This window comes from Atractosteus spatula, chromosome 8 (assembly GCF_055471065.1).
Source record: "Atractosteus spatula isolate fAtrSpa1 chromosome 8, fAtrSpa1.hap1, whole genome shotgun sequence".
NCBI lineage: Eukaryota > Metazoa > Chordata > Actinopteri > Semionotiformes > Lepisosteidae > Atractosteus > Atractosteus spatula.
Window position 1 is genome coordinate 27,427,911 of NC_142713.1, and position 12,463 is coordinate 27,440,373.

The 12,463-nt window shown below is 36.7% G+C and overlaps 1 protein-coding gene across 3 annotated transcripts in view; it reads right to left on the minus strand.

Annotated features, from left to right (window-relative positions):
- tbc1d15 (TBC1 domain family, member 15) overlaps positions 1–12,463 on the minus strand; it is a 61,408-nt gene that overhangs the window by 4,768 nt on the left and 44,177 nt on the right. For 2 of the 3 annotated variants that reach the window (XM_088924184.1, XM_088924183.1), the window contains 3 exons: positions 11,078–11,175; positions 5,945–6,061; positions 1,724–1,810 (listed from right to left, as the gene is read on the minus strand). In XM_088924184.1, coding sequence (XP_088780310.1) covers positions 1,724–1,810; positions 5,945–6,061; positions 11,078–11,175 — 302 coding nt within the window. The remainder of the gene's footprint in view (positions 1–1,723; positions 1,811–5,944; positions 6,062–11,077; positions 11,176–12,463) is intronic. The other variant, XM_088924185.1, reaches the window with a different exon arrangement.

A 12,463-nucleotide genomic window follows, 5' to 3' on the forward strand; every position in this document is an offset into this window, starting at 1 on the left:
AACAGAGCATACTTTTATTTGACTTTTAAGCCTCATTAACATAAACGTGTATGTAGCAATTTAAATTATTATATGTCAAATATCATATTTTACCCATTATGTTAAGATGCTTTTTAACATTTTTAAAATAACTTCCTTTGAACATACTTATACTTGATTTGCTTTCTTTTATTTAAGAGCAAGTTGTTAGTTGTAAAGACATGCACCCTGTATGAAACCAACTGACAACGTACAGAAAAAATATCTACTCATGCAAACGTTTTACAAGATTCTTCCATTTCCTTGTTTTTATTAATTCATTGTAACCACTATAACAACCTAGAGATTTCCAGCTTTTATGTTTTATCACGCAGACAAGAAAAAAGTGTAGTTTAAGCTTCATGAGAACACTTCTTTTTTCTCTGTTAAACATAACTACAGTATGCTAAAAGGGAAATGTAAATATTTTTTGGATGTTTATAGCTTCAAAGCCAAGCAAAAAATACTCTTATTTATAAAGTATTAGATGAAGATTGAGAGAAACTTTATTTATTTACTTTCATTAATAATAATGCCTTACACTTGTATAGAACTTTTCTGGATACTCCACTCAAAGCACTATACAGGGGACTCCTCTCCACCACCAATATGCAGCACCCAACTGGCAGCCAGTACGCTCACCACATACCAGCTATCAGTGGGGAGGAGAACAGAGTAATGAAGCCAATTCATAGATGGGGATTATTAGGAAGCCATGATTGGTAAAAGCTAATAGTGCCTTTCTACAGTATAGTGAGCCATCACTATACTGGGGCATTAGGAACCACACAGATCGCAGGGTGAGCACCCCCTACTGGCCACACTATCACCTCTTCCAGCAGCAACTTCAGTTTTTCCCATGAGGTCTCCCATCCAGGTACTGACCAGGCTCACACCTGCTGAGCTTCAGTTTGTTGTCAGTTGTGAGTTGTAGGGTGAATTGTGAGTTGTAGGTGATATGGCTGCTGGATCATTGTTTAAGATGGGCTTGCATACTATCTATACATTGGACATGTTCAAGAAGTTACTTGAATCCAGGCTTGCTAGTACAGAAGTAATAAGATGCTGTGAGCAAAAGAACAGATGCTTTAGAAAAATTAGGTTGACCTCTGTTTGTTGGGAGTGACTGCCGCTGAAGCACTATAATGCCAGGAACATGCACTAATGATGAAACTGTTCATGAAAGACTTTATGCTCATGCCAGTTTTGTGCTGGCATCCTTTACTTTTTTGTAACCTGTTTGTATTTTTCCATCCCTGGATTGCAGTGTGATTAATTCTCCTTCCACTGCACAATTTTCCAAATCTAATCCATTTCAGATTTTGAACAGCATCCAGTAATCATTTTGACACCTTCTGCCTATGAATTGAGTAGACCATGTTATAAGATTATTAGATCTTTTTTTTTCCTCTCTTCATTCGTACTTACCACTGCTGCATTTTAAAATCCCAAACAAAAATTAAAATTATGCCATATAATTACCAGGAATTTACATTTGAAAATGTATACTTCAACAACATAAATTAAATGGGATTATCTTTTTCATTTTAAAAAGAAAACTTTTCCAATGTTAAAAGACAGATGTAAATATGAAAGGAAAGTAAAACACCCCTCTCATTTATATTTGGCAAAATTAGTTAATTAAAAATCTGTTCACTTCTTTAAGGAACAAATAATTAAACATTTATGTATGACAATGACATACCTTACAATTTTTAATCTGTAGGCAAATAGCTTCTGCTTTCTGAAGAACCTCTTCCACATCCAGTTTCATGGAAAGCTCATTTATGTGCTGTTTGGAAAAAAAGTACTTTTGTCATTTTCACAACAAAACCAAATGTATAAACTATAGCATTAAGAGCCAGAACCTTACACGTTTACAGACATCACACACTCTCAGTAAAGAATTTTCATTTGTAACCACAGCTGAAAAACTGCATGGTTGACATGCTGGCCAGAAGTGTTTATAACTGTGGAGCATATATCATAAGAACTGACACTGCAGTTATGAATTCATAAAAAGACCTAGATGAAATTCAGATTGCCATGATTTTAAAAACCTTTTACATCAAACTCCCATGAAACCAAAGATTAACAATCAAAGCACAAGTACTGAAATTATTGGAAAAGACAAACATCAGAATACCGTCCCATTTCATAAATTTGTTTTGTGAATTACATCAAGTACAATATAAACCCCAGATAAATCTTTAATTTCCATAATCATAGACAGCAAAAGGGAGGCTGATATTCAAACTAAAAACCTACTTGTGTCCTAAGACATAAAATATTTGTGACATGGAGCATGCAGAAATCCTCTTTGGAACAAGTATTTTGTAGACTAAATACATACAATCAAATTAATCTGAGCCTTCTACAAGGGTTCCTTTTGCTTCTCAATTATATAATACTATTATTAATTCTAACAACAACCTTAAATAAAGAATTAACAACTAGAAAACCTGACTCAGTCAATGACCCACAGATTCTAGGAAACACAGTTAGAGGCGTTATGAAAGTTACTTCTACAGTATTTGCTTCACAATTGCCTAAATCTCATTTTAGAAAATTACCGAATTGGAAAATGATTTGGCTTTTCCAGAGCATGCTCAATAACTCATTTTCTCTGATGCCACTGCAATAAAAAAAATACTTATTAGAAAAGATTTAAATTCACTGCTTAGACATCATTCTCGGTTTCTTGTACATAAGATACGTGCACAATTATTTTAATGGAAGTCAATCCAGCCACTTACTGTCTTTGAGACTCCACAGCAATGAAAGTTTTGGAGATATTCCTGCCATCAGGTCAGAACAGAGGGACTTACTGGCAGATCCCAAATAGATAAACTTCACATTACACATCTTATCTAAATGATATAGTTTGGACATTCAAACTGATCAAGACAATTTGCAAGAAATGTCTATGTGCCAACTGTACCAGACACCAGCAGTGGTGATGATTTTTAGCATAACGAAGGTTATACAGAAGATAGATTCAACAGTTTATTGCAATGGCAACAAAGTTGATTGGAATTTGCCCCAGTGCAGGCCAAAGAAAAGCATCAAAAACAGACATTTTAGACTTACTCATACAAAGAACACATCATTCAGTTGATTTAAGACTCAGTTTAAAGCAAAAAAACATGTGGTGACTCCCAGCACATGGTAAAATGTTTAGGTTCTCAGGTTTGGAAGTAGTCTAGAAGTACTAGCTTAGACAATAACTCCAGGTGCAGGGTGGGAAACCGAAAGCCGTTTAAGCTGCCTCTACAAAGGTGCAGTAAATAAAGTACATTTTCTATATCCCATTGTCCTGAGAGTCATTTTTACCACAGCACTATCAAAACACAAGTACAAAAATCACAACAGAATGCTTTTTTGTTATCATTGATAATTTGACAGGTGAAAATCGCTCATTGTATTCGGAAAAACTGTTTTGTGCAAACACTACAGCAAGAATCGACATCTCATTTATGCCCCTTCTGTTACCACTTTCACTACTCTCCAACCTCCCAGAAAACAATGTGCACTCACCAAAAACACTAAAGGGAGAAACTGAAAACTACAATCCACAGTATTTTAAAAAATCATCATATAATGTATACATGAACATCCATATTTGCCATTTATGCCTTGCATCAGTATCTTTAACATGTTCTAAATTTGCCAAATACACTATTTACATTTGCATACCTACAGACCACATTTCTTCAAATTACATTACATACATTGATATTATATTGGTTTTCTGAATATAACGGAGCCGTGGTAGCTCAGATGGCAAGGGCGTCTAGCTCCTGACCGGAAGGTCCTGGGTTCAATCCCAGGTAGGGGCGAGTGATGTAGCTTTCTCTAATTCCTGCCAGAAGGCTCCCAGGTCCACTCAGCCTGTTTTCCAAATGAGTACCGGGGGTTAATCCTTCTGGGGGTAATGGGCTGGCTGGAGCGTGATGCTGACCACATCATCTCCACGTCCAGTGTCGAATGGTTGCCCCCTATTCCTCATGGGCCTTTATGGCCTGAAAAGGGGATCTAACCTACCTACCTTTCTGAATATAAAATTGTTCTTCTAAATTAACCTTCAGTGCAAATGTGGCATTGTTATATTAGATTGTACTAATGTGAAATTATACTATATACCTCCATTTGAGTACTTTTATGCTGATCTGGCTTCTACCATTAACAATATTTTTCATTTTTTTTATCTGTTGACATTTACCTAAGAAACAGGCTAAGGAAAAACTGCAGTGTGTGATTTTGTTTTTTATTCACAGAAAAGCCTAATAACAAAACATATACAGAACTTTTCACTTACAGAGAGATAGTTCTTAATGCCTCTGCAAAGTTTGGTCCACAACAAATAAAAATGATTAATAATAATTCATTATTATTAAGAAATGAATTCAACAGTGAAAGATCAAGAGGATGAAGCACTCCTGATTCAAAAGGCTATTTCCTTTATGGAAATTATGGAAATCAGGCCTTCCTTCCCTTGACCTCCTTCCAACATTCGTCTGGCTCATCCCCCTTGTCCACATAGGCAGGTTCTCACCTGTCTTGTCAAGCAAGCTGTTCCCCTGAAACAGTACTGGGACATTTTACATAAGCGTTTGTGCTTTTAAATTATCTGCCGTTCAAGCTACGTGAGAGCAAATCTAGATGTATTTGACTCGAAAAATGCTTCTAAGTGGACGTCTGGCCCCATTGCACTGGCAACCCTTAGGAATAGCAAATAGTAAACTAAGATTACAAACTTGTCAATTTATATGTTATTTTATAGATTGCCTGATGCCACCAGTAAGTTTATAGAAGAACCAGTTTATTTATATTTTATAAATTGCTGATAAAGTTATAAATTTTACCAGTTATTTTAGAACTTAACCAACTTGCCAAATAAGCTATAACATATACACAACAAATAAACCTAGCACACCTTCACATATACATTGTTTTTTACTATCATCACACCCCAAAGCGCGAACAGATACATCATCAAAAGGTTTTGAAGCACCATTTGAGAAATAACCAATATCACTAACTGTATTTGCCAAATACTGATGGAAGTAGTGCCATGCAATTTATCAAGGATGAATTTGATCTCTGCGGAGAATCAAAACTGCAAAAATTATTTTTCTACAAATAGGTGATTTTATCTCTTGTATGTTTGAATATGAATATGCAAACGTAAAAAAGACCAAGAAAAAGCAACAAATATAAAAAGTCTCTGCAAGGAGAAATAAAGTTGTAATCCATTACAGCCAACTGTAAGGCATGAAATAGTCAGATGAATTGTATCATCATAACATTCAGTTAAGTGATCCTGTGATGAATCCAAAGACGCATATCCTGCAGAAGAAGCTATACAGTTAAAACAATTTGATACAAATGGTGGAGTGTTCATGTGCATTTTAATCTTATGTAAAAACATATGTGCATTGTTCATGCCAAATGAGAAAGGGCAAACCACCCTGTTTCTGGTAGAGAGGTTCAACTTACTCGAGCAGACACTTTCCACGCACAGAAAAGGAAATGAGAAGGGAAAGGGATATAAAATAGTGGGGAAAATCTGGCAGAGAACAAGTGTATGAGAGAATAGCACCTGGAAAGTCATGCTTTGTCAGGTGACCTGGTGTACCTGAGGCTATCATAGCACAGGCTCATTTACATTTGCACTTTGTTTCCTTAAGAAACTGGGCATGGATTCCCAGTGCATTACATCATTCTCACATATTCAAGGATTTACTCTGTCCTTCTCTGAGATGGTATTTGTCAGCATCAGATCCAATTCTCTCAACTTTCTCCTCCAATCAAACACTGAAGTGCACAGTCACTTCAAGGGGTCTTTACACCACAAAGTAGAGTCCCCCAATGATGTATACCATAACGTTCTGAAAACGGAACAGAAAAGGAAAACACTTATTACCTTTAGAATTTCATTAAATCCATAATGTTCATCCATTATTTTCTGCTTCTCGGAATCCAATATAGCACAACACACAAGAAGATGAAAGTTTTGGCAGGGCAATCCAGTCCACATAACCTTGAACAAAAATAGCTTCATTCATTACAATTGTCATAACTTAAGACAGTGGTCACAGTTTTTAACCAGTTGTTTTAAAAGTGATTTAAAGTGATTTATTTAATCACTTTAGAAAAGGTAGATCTTGAGTATGAAGTCTTGGCTAAACTGTTAGATTTGTTCAAAGAAGCAAATAATAACAATAGACATTAGATATGGTATTTTTAGATCGATTCCATAGATTTTTATAAAATTCCTCAAAAGATTTTTAAATGATTGTAAGTAGCCATAAACATTAACGTGCTTAAAATAAAAATGGGTTAATGGATAGGAAACAGAAGGAACAGATAAGGGGCAAATGCTCAAAATTTTAGAATTAGTGGAATACCACAAGGATCTTCACAATTTCTGTCAATGATGTACTTTATACAACAGTCTGTAAAACACTGCAGTTCTGTAAGTTCTGTAAAACCCGACAAGGCCACAATGTAGGTTTGTGTTTCCACATTATTTACATCTACTGTATGAAACAATGTGGCAAAACAATAAAAAGGCAAACAGAATGCTAAAATATATAGTCAAAAGTGTCAAAACATATTGCAACTCTTGAATTAATCCAGTTGCATTGTAAATAGAAATCCGTTCTTCTCCTACATTGAGAGACTAAAATAACTAAACCATTTCAGTCTTAAAGTGTGAAGATTACAAGGGGGACTGATCCAGGTACTCAAAATCCTCCAATGCACTGGCAAAGTTAAATCAATTTGCTTTGACTTTGGGTAGCTTTGGGTGGAAACCTATGTGCATATGTTAGTAAAAAAAAATGACAACAGGAGGCACTTTTTACACAAAGGGTTGTGAAGGTCTGGATCAAGCCACCCAGCAAAACTGCTGAATCTTTTTTCAAGAAATGGCAGGATGAGAACCTTGGAATAATTAGCTGCTAAGAGAGCTAGATGAGCTAAACAGCTTCCTCTTGTTCATAAGCCTTCTTCTGTTTGCAAGCTTTCTTCAAAGAAAGAACAGCAAAGAATGTATTTTTTACACCAGCTGAAAAACTTTGGTGTCTCTCAACAAATTCTGATACAGTTTTACTGAGGGTATTCTGACTGCCTTTTTAATTATTTGGTTTGTCAGCAAGTCTGCCTGTTCCAAAGGCAAACTGCACTGTTTTGTTCATTCTGCATTTACTGTCATCTGCCCTCCATTGATGTTTTCAGAGTACGGCAGCAGGCAGGAAAGATTGTTGATAACCCACGCAGGTTATTGCCTGTTTTATAAACTTCCTTTAAGAAGATGCTACCAGTCTATTAAAACTAGAACCACATGGTATTTGAACAGCTTCTTTCTTATGACTCTTTTTGCTTCACCAGAATTCCTAGTTATATGAGAACTGTCTTAAAGATGTTTATTTGTTTTGTTTGTGCATGTTACATGTAAAATGTTTATGCACTACCAGAAGTATACCAGAAATGGAAGAATACCAGAATAAATTCCTTGAAATGAAATGTACTTGGAGAATAAAGGTGATTATGAATATTTTATTTTTCTGTTATCCTGTTATTCTATAACGGTAGTGTACTATTTCACTGTTATTTCTGCAACATTATATCACTCCACTTACTGTACTATGGTATACAGTTAAGTTACAACTACCAATAAAACTGTACATATTTCTATTTATATAAGCCATCTTGGATAAAGCTGTCTTTTTAATATTGTTAATACTTTGGGTTTTGCTGGTCATTAGTTAAACAGATTGCTTAATAAAGTTAGATGAACAGAAAAAAGCATCTCTATTGCTGATAAAATATTGCCTTTTAAAAAATCAGGAGGAATTCTCCTGCACTTGAAATAATGACTTAAAGCCTTTATTGATCAAAGCTACTCAATCAATAGGAGTAGCTGCTTATCCACCCAGTGCAACTTTACAGAACTTTAACTGTTCTTAAAATCTGTCCATGTTGATCTGTATGGGTCTAAAAACCATGATAAACCCCCATTTCAAAATTACAAGTTGATGTATAGATCCAACATCCAAAGTTCATCTCCAAGGCTTTCCAGTTGCTTTTATAATAATAATAATAGTCTTGAACTGTTTTTTTGTGTTTTATGCCATGGAAAAGTATCAAATTAGTGGGAACAGCAAGAATTATTTCAGCTATTTCAGGTTCTGTATCTGGGCATAGGCAGTGATCTGCCCAATTTGTTGGTAACCATAGTCAAAACACACAAATACCGAGCATCAAAAACCTATCACTTATGTGGAAAACTACAAAAATGAAGTGATGCATCGTGAACACACAATGGTAAATTGATTACTGCTAGTATTGTGTGTGACCACTAGAACCAACAGAAGATCCATACCCGGTAACATATGCTTTACATCTTGCTACAAATGATGTTTTGTGGAATTCTGTCCTGTTCCTTCTCAGAGCCTAGACAAGTATGTGCCTTTTCGTGCAGCATGAGTACATAAATGAGAACTCACCAAGATGATCCCACAGCAAGGGGGGCAAGTTAGGCCCCAGGTTTGGATCAATGGAGTGCTGTGCAACCATGTGTTGTGGCCTGGCATTTCTGATGCACTGGAACTGCTAGTGCATGATAATGTCTCAGTGAGGTGTGGTGATTCGTGGTTCCCTAGATCATGGCCTATTATTGTCAGACTGCTTCTGGCTGTGACATCTTGCCAGATTAGGAACTCTGGTAGTGAACATCCTAGACCAGTGGTTCTCAAACTGGGGTACGCGTACCGGCAGTGGTACGCGGAGTGCCGCCAGGTGGTACCCCAAATGACCCTGGAACTGTGTCGTGTGCGCTGAAAAATCGGGACGGGTTTTCATATTTTGTATTTTGTATTTTAAACGTGTCGTATACGCAGCCTACGTTCGGCGATACAATGCGCGCTAATACTTCAGTGGACACAAGAGATACTCTGTAATTCTATACCACTCTATAGGAATGCGTGCTACGAACGCAAGTGACCAATTGTATTTAAAAAAGCTACTGTATGTCCAGCAAATAGGGAAGAAGGAGAATATGCGTGATTTTGGAACAATGCCAACGTTGTAAACACAGGAATGCATAGAAATATGTGCTACGAACGCTGGTAATCTTGTGAGCACAGGAAAGCATGATAGATAACAGAAAAATATTTAAGAACTGTTCTAAGTTAATTTGAGAAAAATACATCGAGCATCTCTTGCTCCCATACACATGAAATAAAAACTTTAAATAAATACGGAAATAAAAACGGACACGCGGAAAAATGCAAGCTTGCGGATTGCTAAAGCAGGTAAGCCACACTATTTTTGAAGAACCGTATTTACCGTTGGCAAAAGAGCCGACACGTATTATGTGTGGAGAAAAACCTGCTAAACAGCTCGACCTGCTGCCCCCCTCCCCCTGAAAGACACAGTCACTCATAGAATTATTGAAATGAAGGATTATATCAAAAGTACACTGATAGAGCACGTTAAAATGAGCAGATGTTTTTCACTGCAATTAGATGAGTCTGTAGTCGATTTGGCCAATTTGCTCATTTACGTTAGATACGAGTTTGAGGGTCCCATGAGGACTTTCTGTTCTGTAAGCCGCTACCAACAGGAACTACAGGAGAGCACATATTTCAGCTTCTGAATGAATTTATCGAAGAGAATGGCATCGACTGGATAAAATGTGTCAGAGTTTGTACAGACGGTGCTAGAGCAATGACAAGCCGACATAACGGTGTAGTTGCACGAATTAGAGAGGTTGCTCCAGAAATTAATGGACGCATTGCAACATCCACCGCGAGACCTTTGCCGTCAAGAAAATGCCTGACGATTTAAAATCTGTTAGACTCTGTTGTGAATTGTATCAAGGCTCGAAAAATTAATTCACATCTGCTTTGCTCGACTAAACAGGCTCACCCCTCTCACTGAAATGGTGCTTTTTTATTAGTTGTTGTTACTGTTTTTTTTTCTGTAAAATACTTTGAGAAGCCACCTTTAAAGGCGCTATATGAAATAAAGTTTATTATTATAATATTTATTATATGTATGTGTCAGTGTGTGTGCACGCACGCTCATGTTGGTCATTGAGAATTTCTGGGGTTTCTATGAGATGATGACCTGTAGGTGGTACTTGGATGCTTTGGTTGGATTAGGGGTGGTACTTGGTCCAAAAAGTTTGAGAACCACTGTCCTAGACAGCCAGAAACAGTACTCTGATTTAGTCAACATACTGATGGCACAAAAGTACTATTCTCTTCATAAGAGAAGAATTTTGGAGTTTTTGTTTCCTGATATTCATCATACTTGAGATTCAATAAGATAAATCACCTTATAACATTTTGCCAGTTAACTCACTTATTAGGTGATTTAATGCTTAGGCAACACAGCTGTATCAGATCACTCATGAACGATTAGGTAATCAAAATGACATCAAAACTATTAAATCAATTTTCAAAATTCACTTTACTAAGGCCATGCTCGCATAAATAAAGTGCTACGGTTTGTTTGATCCCCAGTATACACTTATATATATATTAACTATCTATTTTCACTCATACAATTTCTAGATAGTTTCTAAGCTATTTTTCTTGACTGGGACCTTCACAAAACCTTTTCAATAGAGCCTTATTTCAGATTTTCAGTTTCTGGTAGAGGAAACTAACAATGTTTTCATTCAATGAAATTAATAAAATTGACAATTATTCCTAAAATGTATTAAACAACACAGAATCAGTTTGTTTTCTTTAACCTATCTAGTCACTTAGAGAATGGTTTATTTGCTGTGCCTCAGACAGAGCAAACAGTCAGATTTACAGACTCCTGTGGGAAATAAAAGCAATGTGTTATCAGAAAGTCCCATTAAGGGTTACTGTGCTTAGATGTCAGATTTGATAAATGTGCATGAGTTACAGGTTTTCACAAAGAAACCAGTATGGATGGCTGTGTTGTTAAGTTAAATCTCAGAAATAAAATGGGAAGTGAAAAAAATGTTAACTTAGATATGGTTAAGGGATAGATTTGTAATGCAAATGTTTCTAACCTCCCAAAGACGCAACACATCCTGGAAACTGAATTCTCTTTTGAAGCAAATCAGCAGCCACCGAAAACAGAAATAAAGGTATCCTGAATCTTGAGATTCTGAAAAAGAAAACCAGATACATTTAGATACTGAGGTATTTTTAAATAAATATCTTAGTATGTTCTTTCTAAATAGTGTCCGTTAACATACAATGCCTTGCAAAAGTATTCAACCCCTTGGACTTTTTCACACTTTATTGTGTTACAGCATGGAACCATGATGTATTTAACTGAGAATTTGTGCCACTCATCAACACAAAGTTCTCTATAATGTCAAAGTGAAAAACAAATCCAGACATTTTACAAATTAATAAAAAATAAAAAAACGAAAATAATTTAATAAAGATGTATTCACCCTCCCCCCAAGAGTTAATACTTGGTAGGACCACCTTTGGCAGCAATTACAGCTGTGAGTGTGAGTGTCTGTGAGTGTCTTCGAGTAAGTCTCTATCAGCGTTGCACATCTTGCCACTGGAACTTTTGCCCATTCTTCTTGGCAAAATTGCTCAAGCTCCATCAAGTTGGATGGGGATCATTTGTGAACAACAATTTTTAAGTTATTCCACAGATGCTCAATTGGATTGAAGTCTGGACTTTGACTGGGCCACTCCAGGACATTAACCTTTTTTAAGCCACTCCAGTGTGGCTTTTGCTGTATGTTTCGGGTCATTGTCCTGTTGGAAGATGAATCGGTTTCCAAGTCCCAGTGCTCTTGCGGATTGCAGCATGTTTTCCTCCAGGATTTTTCTGTACTTAGCTCCATCCATTTTTCCTTCTATATTTATGAGTTTTCCAGTCCCTGCCACAGAGAAGCATCTCTGCTGCCACCACCATGCTTCACTGTAGGGATGGTGTTCTCAGTGTGATGTGCTGTGTAAGGTTTGTGCCAAACAAAGTTCCATTTCGGTCTCATCAGACCATAGAATCTTCCTCCAAATTACTGAATCTTTCACTTGCCTTTGGGCAAACTCCAGCCGAGATGCGATGAGTTTTTTTCAATGAAGGCTTTCTTCTTGCCACCCTTCCGTACAAGCCAGATTTATGAAGTGTGTGTGCTATTGCTGTCTCATGCACAGTTTCTCCCACCTCTGTCATGGAGGACTGTAACTCCTTTAGAGTTGCCATAGGCCTCTTGGTGGCCTCCCTTGCTATGGCTCTTCTTGCCCGGACACTCACTTTTGGAGGTGTATTTATTCTGAAATCATGTGAAACACCTCAGTTGCACACAGGTGGCTTCAATCAAGTAATTATGAGACTTGGAGAAGAGAGTTGGATACTTCAGGGGTAAATTTAGGTGTGTCAAAGCAAGGGGTGAATACTTATGCATTCAATTATTTTCTCTTCTTTT